This window comes from Aedes albopictus, chromosome 3 (genome assembly GCF_035046485.1).
Source record: "Aedes albopictus strain Foshan chromosome 3, AalbF5, whole genome shotgun sequence".
NCBI classification, from domain to species: Eukaryota; Metazoa; Arthropoda; class Insecta; order Diptera; family Culicidae; genus Aedes; species Aedes albopictus.
This window is the reverse complement of record NC_085138.1, coordinates 314,448,098-314,467,887: the sequence shown is the minus strand read 5'-3', so window position 1 is coordinate 314,467,887 and position 19,790 is coordinate 314,448,098. Positions and strand designations below refer to the sequence as shown.

The 19,790-nt window shown below is 39.7% G+C and overlaps 2 protein-coding genes across 2 annotated transcripts in view; both read right to left on the bottom strand.

The window, feature by feature from the left end:
- Window positions 1–19,790, bottom strand: part of LOC109425809 (solute carrier family 12 member 4) — an 836,994-nt gene that overhangs the window by 706,647 nt on the left and 110,557 nt on the right. The window lies entirely within an intron of this gene.
- Window positions 6,132–19,790, bottom strand: part of LOC109433075 (uncharacterized) — a 336,164-nt gene continuing 322,505 nt past the window's right edge. The window contains exon 4 of the mRNA XM_062842514.1: window positions 6,132–19,790. This exon is cut by the window's right edge and continues 19,059 nt beyond it. Within this exon, the coding sequence (XP_062698498.1) occupies window positions 11,100–13,562 (2,463 nt within the window). The 5' untranslated portion in view covers window positions 13,563–19,790 and the 3' untranslated portion in view covers window positions 6,132–11,099.

The following is a 19,790-nucleotide window of genomic DNA, read 5'->3' as shown; positions in this document are numbered from 1 at the left end:
CAGAATTCCTTCAGGGGTTCCCCCTGTGATTCCTTCTCCTTTCATTTCTTTGAAGATTTCTCCAGAAATTGCTTCAGGAATTCTTCCAGGAATCCCGTCGGATATTCCTGCTGGATCTCCTTCAGGGATTTCTCCTGGACTTCCTTCAGGGATTCCTTCTGGAATTCTTTTAGAGATTCATCCTGGAAATAATTCGAAGATTCCTCCTTAAATTCCTTCGGGGATTCCTTCTAGAGTTCCTTCGGGGATTTCTCCTGGAATCTCTTTGGGATTCCTCCTGATTTTCCGTCGGAGGTACTCCTGAAATGCCTACGGGAATTCCTCTTCGATTTTTTGGAGCTTTCTCCTAGAATTCCTTCGGGGTTTCCTCTTGGAATTCCTGCGGAAGCTCCTCCTAGAACTATTTCAGGGGTTTTCCATGGAATTCCTACGAGCATTCCTCCTAGATATTTTTCGAAATACTTTGAGGATTTCTTCTCGAACTCCTTCAAAAAAAAATCAAGTATTTCTTGGGGGATTTCTCCTGGACTTCCTTCATCAAATTCTCCTGGGATTTTTTCGGGAATTCCTCTTGATATTCCGTCATGGATCCCTCCTGGAATTCCTTTGGTGATTCCTCTTGAATTTCTTTTCGAGATTCATCCTTTCATTCTTCCAACAAATCCTCATGGAATCCCTCCTCCTGGAATTCCTTCGGGATTTCCTTCTTGAATTTTTTCAGTGATTTCTCCTAGAATTCCTTAGGGAATTTCTTCTGGTATTCGAAGATTCTTCCTAGAATTCCTTCGAGAAATCCTTCTTACATTTCTTTGGAGATTCCTCCACTCGTCTTAGAATTTCTTCGGGGTTTCCTGTTTGAGGAATCTGCTTGTAATTCCTTCGGAGATTCCTTCCGGAATCCCTTCGGAGGTGACCTCTGGGATTCCTGCAGGGATTTCTCCTGTAATTTCTTTGGGCATCCTTTCTTAACTTCTTTCGAGGATTCCTCCCAAAATTCATTCGGGGATTCCTCCTGATATTTTTTGGGGATTAATCCTAGAATTCCTTTGGGATTTTATCACGAAATTCCTTTGGTGATTTCCCTTCATTTTTTTGGAGATTCCTGCTGGAATTCCTTCGGGAGTCGTCCTAGAATTCCTGCAGGATTTCTCCCTGGAATTGCTTCGGAGATTCCTTCTAGAATTCTTTCGGGGATCCCTCACGGAATTTCTCCGCTTAGAATTTCTCCAAGGATTCGTCTTAGAATTCCTCCGGGGATTCTTCCTAGAGTTCCTTCGCAGTTTCCTGCTCGAATACTTTATGGGATTCCTCCTGAAATTTCTTCAAGGATTCCTCATAGAATTCTTTCGGAAATTCCTCCTAGTATTCTCTCAGGGATTTCTGCTGATTTTTTTTCAGAGATTACTTCTCGATATTTTTCGTTGATTTCTCCTTGAAATCTTTTGGAGATTCCGTCTCGAAATGCTTTAGAAATTCCCGCTAGAATTCCGTCAGGGATTCCTCTTGGAATTCCTTTGGAAATTCCTGCTGTAACTCCCTTGGGATTCCTGCTTGAATTCATTTGGGCAATCCTCCTGCAATTTCTTTCGAAGATTCGTCCTGGATTTCCTTCTAAAATTCCTCGAAAACTTCAATCAGGGATTTCTTCTGAATTTTCTGCAAATATCTCTAAAAGAGATTCTTGAACCGTTAGAGATTCCTGTAGGAGTTTCTTCAGGGTTTCATACAGCAGTTCTTGCAGAGATTAGTCAAGAATTTTCTTCATGGATTTCTTCAGGAGTTTCTTTCAGGCTCCTCCTAGGATTCCTTCTTAGATTCCTCCATAAAATTATTCGGGGATTCCTTAGTGTAAATAGTGTGACTTTATTATCAATTTTGATAGCTTCTGTAGATTCTAAGAAAACAAAACAAAAAGCTGTAGCAAAATCAATATTTAATTGTCCTTCATTTGCAATGGAGTAATGCAATATTCATTACACTAAGGATAGCGGTAATGTCTCAATATGCCTTTCTAATTGTTAATATGTGTTATCCCTAACCTCAAAACAGCCACGAAAGAACTCGTGGCTTCCCAAACTAATATAGTATTAAGGCAGTTAAAAATTTGAAAAATGTAAACTACTTAAAATCAAAAATGTACAAATCATTTCGGCTCATTTATGCCCATCTCAACACACATTTTAGCTGTGGAGTGGAACAAAAATAACTCTTGAGCAAACTTTAGTATAAGAAACTATCTAATCATGCAGTGACGGACCCGAACAGAAATAGAAAAGGTATTCATTCGAACGTAATAGATTATGTCATCAATGGTCATGAAAAAGCTCAGACTACAAATTCTAGAGCGTAATGACAACTTCTTTGCATTGCCAATGTTGAAATTATGGTCAAATTTTGGCCACGCCGATTGACGCCGCCGCCGAAAGCTACCACCGGCGTGACGCCGATGACGCCGCCGCCGCCGGTCAAAAATGGCCCAAGAAATGGCCCTTACGCCGCCGCCGAGCAAAATATAGTCGGCGCACAGGTCTATGTACAAGCCGCTGATAAACCGGTGGTTCTCTACAGACATGGGACTTAGACTTTGCTCAAGGAGGGCATACAAGCACTCGAAGTGTCCGAGCGACGGCTGCTTAGGCTTACCCCAGACACACATGTGATACGAGTGTGATACACGTACAACGGTAGTCACTGTCAAGAAAATTCTAATAAGACTGACTTGAACGGAGAGAATTATCAGTGTGGCACTCATTTCAAGCGCAATTGTACAGTGATTCCTATATCACATGTGTGTCATAAGTATTAGGATCATCTTCGACGGTGTGCAAAAGAACGGTGTGTGGCAGCGAAGAATGAACCACGAGCTCGCTGCATTCTACGGCAATCCCGGCATCTGGAAAGTGGCAATAGCTGGAAGGATACGATGGGCTGGGCATATTGTGAGAATACCGTACAACAACCCTGCAAAGCTAGTGTTTGCACGAGATTTGGTTGGTTCAAGAAGACCAGCAGACCTGTAGAGCAGCTGCATGCTGAACCAGGTGCAGAACGATGAATCAAAACACTAATTCAAATACGCCAGGAATTATGTGATCAAAGCAACCCAGATTATGTTGGCATAAATAATCTGTCATTGGAAGCAATCACATCAAAACAATTAACTGGCGCAACGGTGAAAGTTGATAAAAACTATTCAAAAAACCAAGAATTATGGCTCCCGTAGAAATTTGCCAAGTTTGCCTCACTGTTGAACCGGATGTGCCTTTTGATGTGTCCGTAATATTGGCCGAGTTTGAGTGTTCGATAAGAGAATTGGTTGCAACGGTTGGTGGAATTACGGTAAGTTAAGAACACTAAAAACTAGTTTTCTATGCATGATAACATTAACAGAACCTTTTTTTGGCAGATTTCAGAACAAGGAAACCACCCAAAGATCATCTGTGGCATCTGCTTGAAGGATTTATCAAGCACTTTCCGGGTTCGTCGGCAGGAAAATAGTCAAATTTCGGAAGAAACGTCATTGGATGAGGACAAACCAGTCATAAAATGTAAGCATGGGATGAAGCTGGAAGCGAAGGATGAAGATCACCTTGCCAAGCAGAAGGCCATTACGAATGAACAATCCAAACATCGCAACGACGGTTTCGTAGGAAATAAGTATCCGCAGCGGATGTGGAAATGTTTCACATGCTACCGGATGTTTGCGGACAAAAAGATGTTGTTCGAGCATCTGCGGTGCCATCAGCGTCCAATTCATTCGTGCAGAAATGGTTTCAAAATATTCAAATATCCTGATGAACTGATGCATCATAGGCATCGCAGTCATAACAATTGGCATGACTTTGACAGAAGAAGATCGAAATATCGATACCACAAAATGGATAGTTGGTCATGATCCAGAATATATAATTCAACGAAGTCAATGACTTTTGAGTGTAAATATAAGAATATACATTACATTTATTTGCTCCACATCCCTTATTTATAATAACACATAACGAAATATCTTCACTTTCTTCTTTTTCATCTTCTTCTCTTTCTGGTACTTCTTCTTGACGTAACCAATCATTTGGGACAAATCCAACTCCTCAGCTTAGTGTTCTATGAGCACTTTTATTAACTGACCTTTTTTCTGCATTCGTTCATCGTGTGGCAGGCCCGAAGATACTCCAAGAAAGTCAAGTAAATTTCCTTTAGGAAAAACCTTGCTGAAAACCTATGTACATACAGCAACGGCTGTATGGGCACTCAGAATGATTTTTTTTTATACTAAATAGGGTATGTGTTCCATCAGTAATCTCACGCTCCCAAATTCATCCTATTCGAAAACAAGCTATTACGGCACCGATTGATTCCGTTCTTTTTGTTTTCATGCGTGCTCACTTCTAACAAAAAATACAAAAATATGAAACAAAACAAACAACGCTTCAATCCTTTGTTTTTCGTAGGATGAAAATGGGAGCCACATGCTTAATAAGGGAACCAATACCCTAGGATCAAATAGCACCCTGTTTACCCAGGAATCGAGGCATGGAGGTGATATTCTAGTCAGTAGCAGCAGCACTTGCCCGTTGATCTCCCCAAAGAATGAATGATTCTTAGATTGAGAGCATGACATGGCAATTTGTGCTCACCTTTATTACCATCTTCATCTTCTGGGCTCTGTTTCAGTCAACTCGACTCTGAGAATACAAATTACCACGTTTTATTATTTTTTTTGCCATGCCACCCAACAAACAGCGGATACGCCAAGGCCGCGCCATCTTGGTCGCGCAATCTTCACTTAGGTACATATCATCTCCCGTTGAACCTTCCGGGCAAGGAAAATGAGAATTTTAAGGCACAAATTGAGTTACGAAAGTGTTTTCTCACTGTCGCGTCGTCGTCGTCGTCGTCCTCGTCGCCGCAACCAGAAGTCAACCAACCAAGCATCACTGTTAGCCAGCAGTGTTTACGTCTGATGGTGCGGTCTTAGAACCTCGTAGAATATTTGCATGAAAATTGCTAAAGCTATCTCGAGCGTTGGATTTAATTTTTTCTCGTCTATGAAACCAACTATGTAACGAGCGACGAGACGAGTTTGATGTCCCTCTCATCGTCTCGTGGCTTCTGGTGGAGGTCCCTACGGGGAAAACATTGAGGATGAAAAAAAAAAACAGAAAAACTTGCACCTAGTTGGTCGTACTTCAATGCAAATCCGGGACGAGAAAAAAAAAACCTGCAGCTTTGAAAGCTGCCACATCGTAACGAGAGAAAATGCCGAACAAAAGTGCATCAGTTCGCTTGACGTGCGGCCCTTTTTTATGCGACCATCGTCTGGTACGGGCAGCTGCCATTCTCTCTCTCGTTCCATGTAGTTACAACTTTGAACAATCGTTAGTATCTTGTAAAGCATCAGTTCGGTACTTTGACTATTATTATGTTCACGTCAAATTGGTATTCGTTGGAGGATGCGTCGAGTACGGAGAAGAACGGATGATAACATATTTTGCTTCATGCTCTGATATGGTGAGACTTTTTGAAGCAGTCCCTGCAGCAAAGCGTAAGAGGGTGTTGGAGTTCTGTTATAAATATCCTTATCAATATAACTTAATACATTCGACAACTTAAGACCTTATGCCATTGATACCTTCTTCAAATTGTCAATCCCTGCATAATTAAATAATAGAAGAAAAGCAGAAGCTATATCGATACCCTGACTCTTGTTCTGGATCCAAATCACGTAAATTAAATGTGTTCTCAGTAAAGTTTAATTGCAGTTGGTTACTCAGTCCCCTTACGTTTTGATACACAGATATTTATATCGATGTCCTGCTTCTCTATCAAAGAGATCTGGATGTAGTCCGGACAAGACTTGCGTTTGACATTGATACAACAAAGGAAATTCACTAATGGCAATCTGCCGTAACACTTGCAGGCAGTGTTGAGAATACTCACTAGTTCTATCTCAGTCCAGAAGCATGCTATCAAAAAATGATGTTTGAAGAGCTTTTAGATTGCAGTTTAATCTAAAAGTTTGCCGAATAAAGTAAAGATCGCAGACGCACACCAAAGTTGTGAGAGAGCTGTGAGTACGAGGTGAGTAAAATTCGTGTAATTCATAATCACCTTGTGCTCACAGCTCTCTCACGGATTTGGTATACGTCTGCGACCTTTACTTTATTCGGCAAACTTTTAGATTAAACTACAATCTAAAAGCCCTTCAAATATCATTTTTTGATAGCATGCTTCTGAACTGAGATAGAAGCAAGTGATTATAACTTTTCGCAAGTGAGTATTCCCAACACTGCTTGCAGGCACCACAACCCTACATCTACCTTCTAGTCCTGCTTGTCCCGCATAAGCATTAGCACAAAATCGATTGATAACATCTCTTCAGTTGCAACAGACTATCTAGTTTTGATGGAATTCATGTCATGTTCTGCATGTGGCAGAAAGTATGAGTGTTATGCAATCCAGACAACTGCTTTATTGCCGTAATCTGGTAACGTGACGTACGCTTCAATGACATTGTGTCACATGTTTGGTCATCACATCTCAAATCTCAGGCACTCGACCATACACTGAATTTTCTCTAAAGGAAGATAAATCCGGTCTGGTTACGACATTCAAATAGGGTAAGAAATGAAACTTTGAACTAGTCAAATTGTAATCTTAATTTGAACCATTTCAAAAATCATTAAAACGACGTACTTTTCAGGCAAATATTGTCCCGAAAAAGATGTTAAACAGCTTTCCGTAATATACTACCGTACTATACCCATCAGCAAGGATGGGAACACTCAGCTGCAAAGAGTTACACTCACTTGCTGTTTTCTCAGCTCAGATGCATGCAGTCAAGAAACGACGTATGGACGTCTTCTGCTTTGTGGTTTTGTCTAAAAGTTTGCCGAATACATAAAAAGTCGCACAAGTATATCTGAATCGTGAGAGAGCTGCAAAGGCAACTCTCCACAAGGTGAATGTTAATTACACTCACCTCCTGGAGAGTCGCTTTCACAACTCTGTCACGACTTTGGTGTACGTGTGCAACCCTTACTCTATTCGGCAAACTGTTAGACAAAACCAAAAAGCAAAAGTCGTCCATACATCATTTCTTGATTTCACGCTTCTAATCTGAGAAAACAGCAAGTGAGTGTAACTCCTTGCAAGTGAGTGTTCCCATCCCTGCCCATCAGAAGTGAAATAGCTATTGGAATAGGAAGCGATCCACGTTGGGCTCTCTAATTCAGAGGATATCCAAATTACGGGGGGTTTATTTATTCTATTCTAGTGCTTGCACAGCCAGTATTGAAAAGCATCCTGGAATTATCAAAACTTCTTCTGGTATTTTCTTGTCAATATTAATATTCACAGCATATCAGCGATGATATGATACAACCCAGACAACCAATTTATACGTACATATAATGAAGTTTATGTTCATGTTATACGTACTTTTATGCGTTAAAGTTACATCGCATAAGATGCAATAAAAATGCCTTATGCGTACAAAAGTGGAGGCGCTATACGTACATTGACGGAAAAATAATAACGCTCTACGACGACTTGAAGCGATATCTTATGCGATGCACCGTAAGCACTATTGCGACGTTACTCTGCATCTTATGCGACTTAATGATATTCGAAAAAAAAAACAATTCTTGTCAGCTCGATATCGAACTAATGACCTTTGGATTGTTGAGCCCCACTTCATACTTAACACCAAACGCTACTTATAAAAGAAGCTGATTAATTATCATGATATTTTAACTCCCCTTAGTGTTTGTTGGAATGCTCTTGGTTCACCTGCGCTGTGTGTGCTTGGCAGACTATCTGGAGTAGTGTAAAATGACGAGGCACTATTCCCCGCACAGTTTTCACTACACCTCTCTGGCAAGCACCTCCCATTGTTGATTATCAAGCCAACAAAACAAATAATGATGGCTTTGTAACCACAATTACGACTGTTCACCATCTTGTAGCATTTTGGCACTGCATCCACAGTCCAACAGCAACTCTTTCATTGTTATCACATATAAAATCGCGTAATGTGAACATAAACACTTCTAGCTTATGCGAGTTTGTATGCACACTTTAACGAGTTTATTTGTAATTTTATGCAATTTCATCCAAACACCAATGCGAGTTAAACAGACACAACAAGAAAAGTACCAAGCGAAATCGTATAATCATCGCAGTACGTAATTATGCGAATTTATTTGACGCTTTGCGGGTTTACTCGCACGCTTTTGCGAATAATTAAAGTTCATCGTATTAAAACATCAGAATGTCATCTACTACGATGTGCTCATACCAAATAAAAGTTGATTTGTATTCTTATATGACTTTACCTGATACGTCGTAATAAGTTCAAAAAATATCATTGTATGCGATGAATATTGTCCATCCGCTGTACATATATGCGATACTGACATAAAATAGTACTTTATACGATATACAGCGTGCATTCTTATGCGATTCCTGGTTGTCTGGGAAGTATCAAAACGGCCAGGTCCACTGTGGAACTCGGTAGTTTCGGTAGTTTCGTTCTATTCGTTATGGGAAGCTTTCTGCAACCTTCTTTTTTTTTTTTCTTCTTGAGATCACGTCTCAACAGGGACAAGCCTGTTTCTTAACTTAGTGTTCTATGAGGGATACTACAGTTGTTTGCTGAGGACTTTCTATGTCAAGGCCTTTTGCATGTGTGATACACCAGTGTGTGGTATTGAATCTGCATTATTGTTCGACTAGCCTTCCATTGAACGCGGGTAGCACATGGTCTGCCAAATGCACATCAAGTAATCTAGTAGGCGTGCAAACGGTCGTCGCGTGATCACTTGGCGAACGTCAAAAGGTAAACACCAGTTACTTCCTGGGGGGCACCCGCTTGTCCACAATATTTCCAAGCTCCACATTTGGCGATCCTGCCAGGAGAATAGTGAATCTTCTGGATGATGGCAAGCGGGTGCAGACCCGGATGGCAGTGCTCGATTGTTTTAGTGTGGTTTAGTTTTCCTGGCGTGATTGTGAAAAAAGAGAGTGGGAAAATGGAAATGTTCCGGAAGATCGGATGCCTAGAGCAAACGGCCTAGGCAGTGGTGAGTTTAGTTAATTGTCTAAAGATTGCTCTGCTTAAACGAATGTTTTATTGTCGGTTGAAATATTATATAAAGTGTGTTTGATTTATTTACTTTTGGGTCCCGTAGCGTGGTCAATTTAGCAATGCTTATCCTGCCTAAAATCACTACATGGTAGGTGCGCTTATCAATGTAAAATACTATTACCATCCTAGATCGCTCACAAGCTTTGTGGCGTGAAAATGATTCATACCTTTACTGGGCGGTGCTAAATCGAACAATATGTTCTGGTTTGAGATAATCGTCAAAAAATTTTGTAACCAACATTTTTGTTATTAAAAACATCGAAAGTAACGAGATGGATGTGCATAGGTCTTAGCCGTGCCAAAAGACAGTAGAAAAAAGAAAAAAAAACTTGACAAAGAGCAAGCAAAACTTTCACCTCATGCATGATTTCGATGCAAAAAAAATATCGTTTACATGAGTTCTTAAGCAACAGATTTGAAAATCTGAGATTTTGCGATTTTTTTTTTCTTAAGAGATGGTCCTGCATGTATGTTTTACGCAAAGAGAGTTTCATTCGAAATTGTAGTATTACGCATTTCTGTGTTTTTCCATGACAACAATTTGATGTGCTTATTAGTTGAAACAGTTCTGTAACCATGTACAAGCGTGTTATACGATTTACGACAAAAAAAATGTACGACTTACGTTGCGTCTGTTGTCCTGTCGAGATGAACATAATAGAAATTGGTTTAAGGATAAAAGATTTGCAATAATTAAACATGACTGTACGAGTGAACACGACATAAAAAAAAACAAATTAAAACTATTTATGGGAGTTATTGTAGTGTCACCAACTTTGGGAGATTCCCTGTTTATTTGATATTTACTGCAGGGCCAGCAATACGGTGTATGAGTTTATAAAAGCGGTTTTATTTACATAGGGTGCCTGTACCAGTTATCGCACCACCTAAGAAACACTATTTCTACAAAAATAAAAAGAAGACTGACGAATGTAAACAATAAGTCAAATGATTGATTAGTTTTCATACTATACAGGAAAAATATAAAAACGGAGCAAAAACTTCTTTTAGTATTTATTACGGCGTGTGCCAATGATAGGAACCCTGTACCAGTTATGGACACATTTGTTAATTTGGGTTCCACTTCGCACTATTTACATGCATTCCTTATGGGATTTGCCATAACTGGTACACTATGGCGAAATAGGGTGCAAGGAGGCTGAAAAGTTAAGGAAAATGATTTATTTCTACCATAACTTGAGCAAATTATGAAGTTTGAATAATTGCAATCATCTTTTGTGATCGTGATCTGTTGTTCACGATTTTTTTCTTGGTGATTTGTATCTTTAAACGTTGAAAATCAACTATGGCGAATTTGAGGTACTATAGCCATAACTGGTACACTGAGCCTACTTATCAAACTGTGTCTTTATTCGATATTTTTGGTGAGCAGAGTGCAGCAGCTGCAATAGTATGCTATTTTTAAGTATGAATAAACAGCTGAAAATCAGTATACTAAATGTGGATATATTTTTGACTATTTGACTATGCTGCTCATGCTGTCGAAGTGGATTTTCAAAACCCACAAAAAAAAACTAGAATCTGATAAACAATCAGGCAGTAATGGAAAAGGTTTTATCATAACGTATCTTGCAAGTAAAAAACACCTACACATCGAAACATTAATGTCAGCTGAGTGCTTAGCTGAGTGTTATTTTACTAGTACCGCGCTACTCTTCAGTTGTTCACGAGTATGATTGTTTTCATCATAAATTTATTTCATATTGCTTCTGAATAATGCCCGGGAAGTTGGAAAGTTGGTATGAAGTTGAAATGTTTGTAGTTAGGTAGAGGCAACTGCAATGTACATTGTGCATATCAGTATATCGCGATGTATTTATTTCAACGTAAGACGAGTAGCGGGTTTTCAGCTCAATTTCATAATTAAACAATTAATGGCAGTCTTAGTTGTGTGACCATGTTTAGTAATGCGAAATCAGCATAACAGGTAGTTTTAAAATAAGCTTTTGTAAAAACAGTTCACAGCGCGTCCGGATGACCGCACCCTTACTTTTGTAAGAAACTCTGTCTCATGGCGACAGTTAAAACAGTCCACAGCGTGTCCGGATGACCGCATCCTTCTTTTTGTAAGAAATTCTGTCTTATGGCGACAGTAAAAACAGTCCACAGCGCGTCCGGATGACCGCACTCTTACTCTTGTAAGAAACTCTGTCTCATGGCGACAGTAAAAACAGTCCACAGCGCGTCCGGATGACCGCAATCTTACTTTCGTAAGAAACTCTGTCTCATGGCGACAGTAAAAACAGTTCACAGCGTGTCCGGATGACCGCACCCTTCTTTTTGTAAGAAATTCTGTCTTATGGCGACAGTAAAAACAGTCCACAGCGCGTCCGGATGACCGCACTCTTACTTTTGTAAGAAACTCTGTCTCATGGCGACAGTAAAAACAGTTCACAGCGCGTCCGGGTGACCGCACCGTTACTTTTGTAAGAAACTCTGTCTCATGGCGACAGTAAAAACAGTCCACAGCGTGTCCGGATGACCGCACCCTTCTTTTTGTAAGAAATTCTGTCTTATGGCGACAGTAAAAACAGTCCACAGCGCGTCCGGATGACCGCACTCTTACTTTTGTAAGAAACTCTGTCTCATGGCGACAGTAAAAACAGTTCACAGCGCGTCCGGGTGACCGCACCGTTACTTTTGTAAGAAACTCTGTCTCATGGCGACAATAAAAACAGTCCACAGCGTGTCCGGATGACCGCACCCTTCTTTTTGTAAGAAATTCTGTCTTATGGCGACAGTAAAAACAGTCCACAGCGCGTCCGGATGACCGCACTCTTACTTTTGTAAGAAACTCTGTCTCATGGCGACAGTAAAAACAGTTCACAGCGCGTCCGGATGACCGCACCCTTCTTTTTGTAAGAAACTCTGTCTCATGGCGACAGTAAAAACAGTCCACAGCGCGTCCGGATGACCGCACTCTTACTTTTGTAAGAAATACTGTCTCATGGCGACAGTAAAAACAGTTCACAGCGCGTCCGGATGATCGCACCCTTACTTTTGTAAGAAACTCTGTCTTATGGCGACTGTAAAAACAGTCCACAGCGCGTCCGGATGACCGCACTCTTACTTTTGTAAGAAACTCTGTCTCATGGCGACAGTAAAAACAGTTCACAGCGCGTTCGGATGACCGCACCCTTCTTTTTGTAAGAAACTCTGTCTCATGGCGACAGTAAAAACAGTCCACAGCGCGCCCGGATGACCGCACTCTTACTTTTGTAAGAAACTCTGTCTCATGGCGACAGTAAAAACAGTTCACAGCGCGTCCGGATGACCGCAATCTTACTTTCGTAAGAAACTCTGTCTCATGGCGACAGTAAAAACAGTTCACAGCGTGTCCGGATGACCGCACCCTTCTTTTTGTAAGAAATTCTGTCTTATGGCGACAGTAAAAACAGTCCACAGCGCGTCCGGATGACCGCACTCTTACTTTTGTAAGAAACTCTGTCTCATGGCGACAGTAAAAACAGTTCACAGCGCGTCCGGGTGACCGCACCGTTACTTTTGTAAGAAACTCTGTCTCATGGCGACAGTAAAAACAGTCCACAGCGTGTCCGGATGACCGCACCCTTCTTTTTGTAAGAAATTCTGTCTTATGGCGACAGTAAAAACAGTCCACAGCGCGTCCGGATGACCGCACTCTTACTTTTGTAAGAAACTCTGTCTCATGGCGACAGTAAAAACAGTTCACAGCGCGTCCGGATGACCGCACCCTTCTTTTTGTAAGAAACTCTGTCTCATGGCGACAGTAAAAACAGTCCACAGCGCGTCCGGATGACCGCACTCTTACTTTTGTAAGAAATACTGTCTCATGGCGACAGTAAAAACAGTTCACAGCGCGTCCGGATAATCGCACCCTTACTTTTGTAAGAAACTCTGTCTTATGGCGACTGTAAAAACAGTCCACAGCGCGTCCGGATGACCGCACTCTTACTTTTGTAAGAAACTCTGTCTCATGGCGACAGTAAAAACAGTTCACAGCGCGTCCGGATGACCGCACCCTTCTTTTTGTAAGAAACTCTGTCTCATGGCGACAGTAAAAACAGTCCACAGCGCGCCCGGATGACCGCACTCTTACTTTTGTAAGAAACTCTGTCTCATGGCGACAGTAAAAACAGTTCACAGCGCGTCCGGATGACCGCACTCTTACTTTTGTAAGAAACTCTGTCTCATGGCGACAGTAAAAACAGTTCACAGCGCGTCCGGATGACCGCGCCCTTATGTTTATAAGAAACTCTGTCTCATTAAAATAGTCCACAGCGCGTCCAGATGACCACACCTTTTCTTTTGTAAGGAATTCTGTCTCATGGCGACAGTAAAAAAAAAAACAGTTCACAGCATGTCTGGATGACCGCATCCATATTACAGTAAGAATTTCTTTCTCATGGTGAATCATATGGTCTGACGTTGAAACTTCTACATTTTTGTTTGTTGTATAATAGTTGTTCCATTAAAATCTGGCTGAAGGAAATAGACGGAATGGCATTTGTAGAAGATGCTGCAGTTTAAGAATAATACATGCAGAAGATATGTCTGAGGGAAGAACTGTGAGACTCTGTCTCATGGCGACAGTAAAAACAGTCCACAGCGCGCCCGGATGACCGCACTCTTACTTTTGTAAGAAACTCTGTCTCATGGCGACAGTAAAAACAGTTCACAGCGCGTCCGGATGACCGCACTCTTACTTTTGTAAGAAACTCTGTCTCATGGCGACAGTAAAAACAGTTCACAGCGCGTCCGGATGACCGCGCCCTTATGTTTATAAGAAACTCTGTCTCATTAAAATAGTCCACAGCGCGTCCAGATGACCACACCTTTTCTTTTGTAAGGAATTCTGTCTCATGGCGACAGTAAAAAAAAAAAAACAGTTCACAGCATGTCTGGATGACCGCATCCATATTACAGTAAGAATTTCTTTCTCATGGTGAATCATATGGTCTGACGTTGAAACTTCTACATTTTTGTTTGTTGTATAATAGTTGTTCCATTAAAATCTGGCTGAAGGAAATAGACGGAATGGCATTTGTAGAAGATGCTGCAGTTTAAGAATAATACATGCAGAAGATATGTCTGAGGGAAGAACTGTGAGACTCGTATTGCACATTTTGGTTTGGTATGTAGTCGTAAATAGCAAAATTTAATATTTGTTTAGCACCTAAGCTTTGCAAGTTCATCGTGATAAACGATCCGTGTTGCTGAATAAAATGCGAAGGCTGCGCACAACTTCCACCATGTCAAAAAAAAAATATCTCGAAGAGGGTGGTGTCGTGACTCAGTTGTGCGATGTCCGGTTAAGTGGCGGTGCGACAATATTATCGCTCAGTGCTCATAGATTATCGATTCTGCTAATACAAATTGAATAAGACAGCCACAACATCAAAACATGAACAACTGCGGCAAAGGCTGATGTTTAAAACGAACGAAAAGAAATTGAAAAAGATGTAGCATCTGTGCTTGAAAATTTCTGTTACAACATTCATTCCTGAGAAAAGGGAGGATGTGTGGTATTGAATCTGCATTATTGTTCGACTAGCCTTCCATTGAACGCGGGTAGCACATGGTCTGCCAAATGCACATCAAGTAATCTAGTAGGCGTGCAAACGGTCGTCGCGTGATCACTTGGCGAAAGTCAAAAGGTAAACACCAGTTACTTCCTGGGGGGCACCCGCTTGTCCACAATATTTCCAAGCTCCACAACCAGGGTACCAGGTACGAAGATACAGTATGCCCAAGGAACTCAAGGAAATTTATATTATGAAAAGTTTCTGAACTGTCCGGCGATCGGACCCATCACCCACAATATGGTCATGCCTTTACCGCTATGAATATATTAAAGCTACATAAAGGCTATAAACTTGTTGGGCTCAAAATCGGCTTCAAAACTTTTCCAACCAAAACCGACAGAACCCCTTATGAGACGAAGGAAGCAAATTGGTCAGAAAATGTTTAACTTTTAGCGGGAAGACGTTTTCTTAGATATTGCATCTGAAGCTAATAGTTTTATTTATGCTCTCGACGGCGAACCAAGGGGCTCCTCAATGAGTTTTGTGGAACTCAATGTGTAATTTAGCAAGCATGTTAGCAAGTTTAAAAATTAATCAAAAAAGTTGTAAACATTTTATCAGTTTAAAGAACAAATGCAAGCTTAACGTACTTAATTTTGATTTCCAGGTTCGACAACTTTTTGGCGGAATTGGAATAGCTGGAAAACAAACTAGGTCAGCAAAAACTAATTGTTTACATTTTTCACACATTTATGAGACTTGTTGTACTGAACACATGACTAAACATCAGTCAAATCGATCATCAAAACTGCTAAAGTAGTTCTGTTGTTCTAATTTCAGCAATTCAGAAGTGTGTGTATTTTTTTTTACTAGTCTACCAAACAAGCTCAGGCATGTGTAACACTTCACGGAGCCGATTCTTCGATTTTTGTTATACAAAAATATAATAAAAACATACCTAAAATAAAAAACTAATCATGATAAAAACCTATTTCATCCACCGGGGTATTGGTTACGATGGCGATCCTCTGCTTATCCTCTTCGATTGTCGATTGTCGTTCTTTTTCATCCGAAATTCATTCGTAAGTTGGAATTCGCATCCCACACTTGTTGGGAGAAGCATCGGGAACAATAACCAAGCTACTATCATCGCTTTTGCTCAACGACGACTTGAGATTATTCTTCTTTTTATGTGTCTGGTTGTCCGCAACCAGATAGATATGCAGTTTCAAGCACTGCCGTCCGTCGGCTGCTTCTGCACTTTCGCGCACTGTCGTTCTCGCACTACTGGCCAACCTTTCTTCAAATGCGTAACTCTCGCTGAGACCGTCCCACTATTTACACCATGTCCTTAAACATGTTTAAAATGGTGATTTTCTGAAAGTCCTCCTCAAAAATTTAAGAAAAATGCATTTTGTTAATCAATTTGATGGACCCCCCGTTAGTTAGAGTCACAACCATTTTTGCGGACCCCTCGATTTTGATCAATTGTTGGCTCATTTAAACCGTTATAACTCAAAAGTTTCACCAAAAACCACCTAATAACAAAATGTTGTTGAAAAGAGGAAAGATAGGGCTACTATTTACGTTTATAAAAAGTTGGGTCGGCCATATTGATTTTGGCCGTCATCTTGGATTTTTATACCGAAACTGTTTTTTCATCATTTTGGCAACAACCGATTTTCAAAATTTTTGCGTCAATCGAAAGCGGGGACAGTTTTACACAACATATCAAAAATTTAGAGATGTATCTTTTTTCTATCAAAAGTTATCTGCACTTTTGTTAATCATGACACTTTAGCGCACTGGGCCAGGTGCCGATTGTTTACATAAATGCAGCGTTATTTCACAGTGTTTACGAACATTTGTATAAAAACTGAATCCACTAATGAAAAGGAGAAAGTTTTAGCTTTTCAAAACACCAAAAAAGTTTAAAAAGCAATGCCCGCATTATTGAAAAACAGTTAAAAACGGACCTCCAATTTTCCCTAATTAGGCTGCAGGTGCCGTTGCGTATACAACATGCAGGCGTATCCTCTGATGCTGTTGGGTGTCGTTGCCGGTGAGCATGGAAATGTATGAAGAAAACGTGTCATGATTAACAAAAGTGCAGATAACTTTTGATAGGAAAAAGATACATCTCTAAATGTTTGATATGTTGTGTAAAAATGTCCCTGCTTTCGATTGACGCAAAAATTTTGAAAATCGGTTGTTGCCAACATGATGAAAAAACAGTTTCGGTATAAAAATCCAAGATGGCGGCCAAAATCAATATGGCCGACCCATGTTTTTATAACTTAAATAGTAGCTCTATCATTCCTCTTTTGAACAACATTTTGTTATTAGGTGGTTTTTGGTGAAACTTTTGAGTTATAACGGTTCAAATGAGCCAACAATTGATCAAAATCGAGGGGTCCGCAAAAATGGTTGTGACTCTAACTAACGGGGGGTTCATCAAATTGATTAACAAAATGCATTTTTCTTGCTTTTTGAGGAGGACTTTCAGAAAATCCCCACCTCAAACATTTTTAAAGACATGGTGTAAATAGTGGAACGGTGACATCACCAAGAAAAAGAAAAGCCAATGTGTTTTTTCCGATACACCCGACATTTCGATCGAGTGTTTCTATTGTTATACATACCAACAATAACCGCGAGCACAAAAACGAGCGAGCGAATGAACAGAACGTCTGTCCACATCGAGATGTGGTCGTTAACTGAAGTGTGTGTATCGAATTGCAAAAGCGGGTGTTGATCAAAAGTTCCGTCTTCTCAAAAAAAGTTCCCATGCAAAATTTCAGCTCAATCGGACTTCGCTAAGTGTTTGACCAAAGCGGTCAAAGTTTGACTGTTTTGAAACACGAAAAATATCCATGAGATTCATGAAAATTTCGAAATCGATTTTTTTTATGCCAAATGCCTTAAAAGTGCATGAAATGTTAAGATCTGGTGTAATCTCAAAAAAAAAAAAAAATTGAAAAAAATTACTTTTCGGGTAAAAAATCTTTGAGTTGGGAGAGTGAAATGAATTTGAAATGGAAGATTTGAATTTAGTTGCTGAAATATTCATGGCAATAGTACTGGAACATGTCTTATATCTTCTTTGGTAACTGCTTGCACTTTATATTTTTTATATGTTTTTGAAATTCGAAAATTCGATTTTCATTGGCACTCTAATATATTTCATACGCGCCAACTTGTGACGTATTTGGGCATGGGGGAGGTGCAAAACCTCTCAAAATCAATGAAATTTAGTAAATATCGACGCAGATTATCTTATTTATCTTACTCACGGGAAAACTAGTACATTGAGCAGAAAACAGTTGAATAATGTCTAATTTTGAAGAGCTTGGCCCCCTCAGCTACGTCACAAGTTGGAGCCAACACTGAGAGACGGCTTGCGGTAATGACCAGCATGAAAATGTTTTCAAATTTACCATGGCAAAATGTGATCATCGACCAACACACGCTTCTAGTGTGCATTTTGTTTCCTCTCATATCAATCGATTCGATATCTGAGTGGTAGCGTGCGAGCCTGGTGATCTCAAGGTTCTTGGTTTGAATCCGGTTGTTGACAGACATTTTTCTTAATTGTAGATCGGCTCCATAGTTGAATTGAAAGCATAAATCTGTTAAAATGAAACAAAACTCAGGCTGCACAAATTTAGTAGCGTTGTGTATTTAAATTGACCCTCAGAACCCTAGTGAGTTTAACCACAAGTAGTCTTTCAGTGTATGTACTTTATGGACTTATCCACCGATTAACCGAATTCATCGAGGTCCGAGAATTTTGACACTAAAGCGGGGCCATTCCTAATCAGAATTGTTCTATTCTAATTGGAAATTGTTCAATTCTGATTGGAAGTGGTCTCGTTGACACTAGACAACATTCTCGGACTGCGATGAATTCGGTTCATCAGTGGATAAATCTATTATATTTGATTTTTTTCAATTTACACTGAAAGACGGCTTGCGGTAATAACCACCATAAAAATGTTTTCAAATTTACCATGGCAAAACGTAATCATCGACCCGCCAACGCTTCTTATGTGCGTTTTGTTTCTTCACACCAACAGGCTCGATGGCAGAGTGGTATCGTGCGAGCCTGGCGATCTCAAGGTGGTTGCCAACAAAAAACATTTTTTAGTTGTAATTCGGGACCATGGTAACATCGAAAACATAATTCTGTTGAATTGAAGCGAATCTTGATCGATTTCGACAACCTTCCTGAATAAAATTGAAAGAAATCATCAGAAAATTTAATGGAATATGCAATGGTCATAGCCTTAAAGCTGTGGCACTTTTAGCGACAAGAGCCAGAAAAACTAGCTCCAATAATTTATTATTTCAGCCATTACGAATTCCTATGATATTTTTGTAAAATGTTTGCGTAATGTGTTTGGAACTTTTCCCAGAAGTTTTTTCTTTAGTTAATTGATCCTTTTAGTTATCCCTTGGAAATTTCTCAAACGATTATTTTGATAATTCTTTCAGCAGTACCTTAATAAGTTCTTGAAAAAAAATCCATTCCGAAGAACTTGGTAAATCCTTTAAAATTAGTTCGTCAATTTAATTGATTTTTTCGGTTATTCCTTATTTTTTGCAATTTCTTCAAAAAACAATCCAACGGATTTTATTTTTTGTAATTCTACTGCAAACTTTTACAGCAAATCTTATTGTTACACTTTGAGAATTTCTTCAGCAATTTTGTTGAAATTTCTTTTATAATCCCATTGTATTTCATTGTTTTAATATTTCCAAAAACTGCTTCGGCAATTTTTTCTATTTCGCTTTAGTAATTCAATTTATATATTCATGCTGAAATTTCTTTGTAAATTTCTTAGGCAATTTCAGTGGAAAACATTCGGAAATTTCTTTCAAATTTTTCCACAATTTATTCGGAATATTATTAATGTATTCCTTAGTCCATTCTTTTGAAATCTACTAGGCAATTTTTTTAAAAGCTTAGAAATTCTCAATTGCAATTGCTGAAGGAATTGTCCCAGAAATACACAAGAGTTATTTCCAAAAGAATAATCAAAAGTATCTCGCAATTACCGAGGCAATTTCCAATGAGAAATATAAATAATCGAAAGAATTCCTAAAAAAACTTCCAAGAA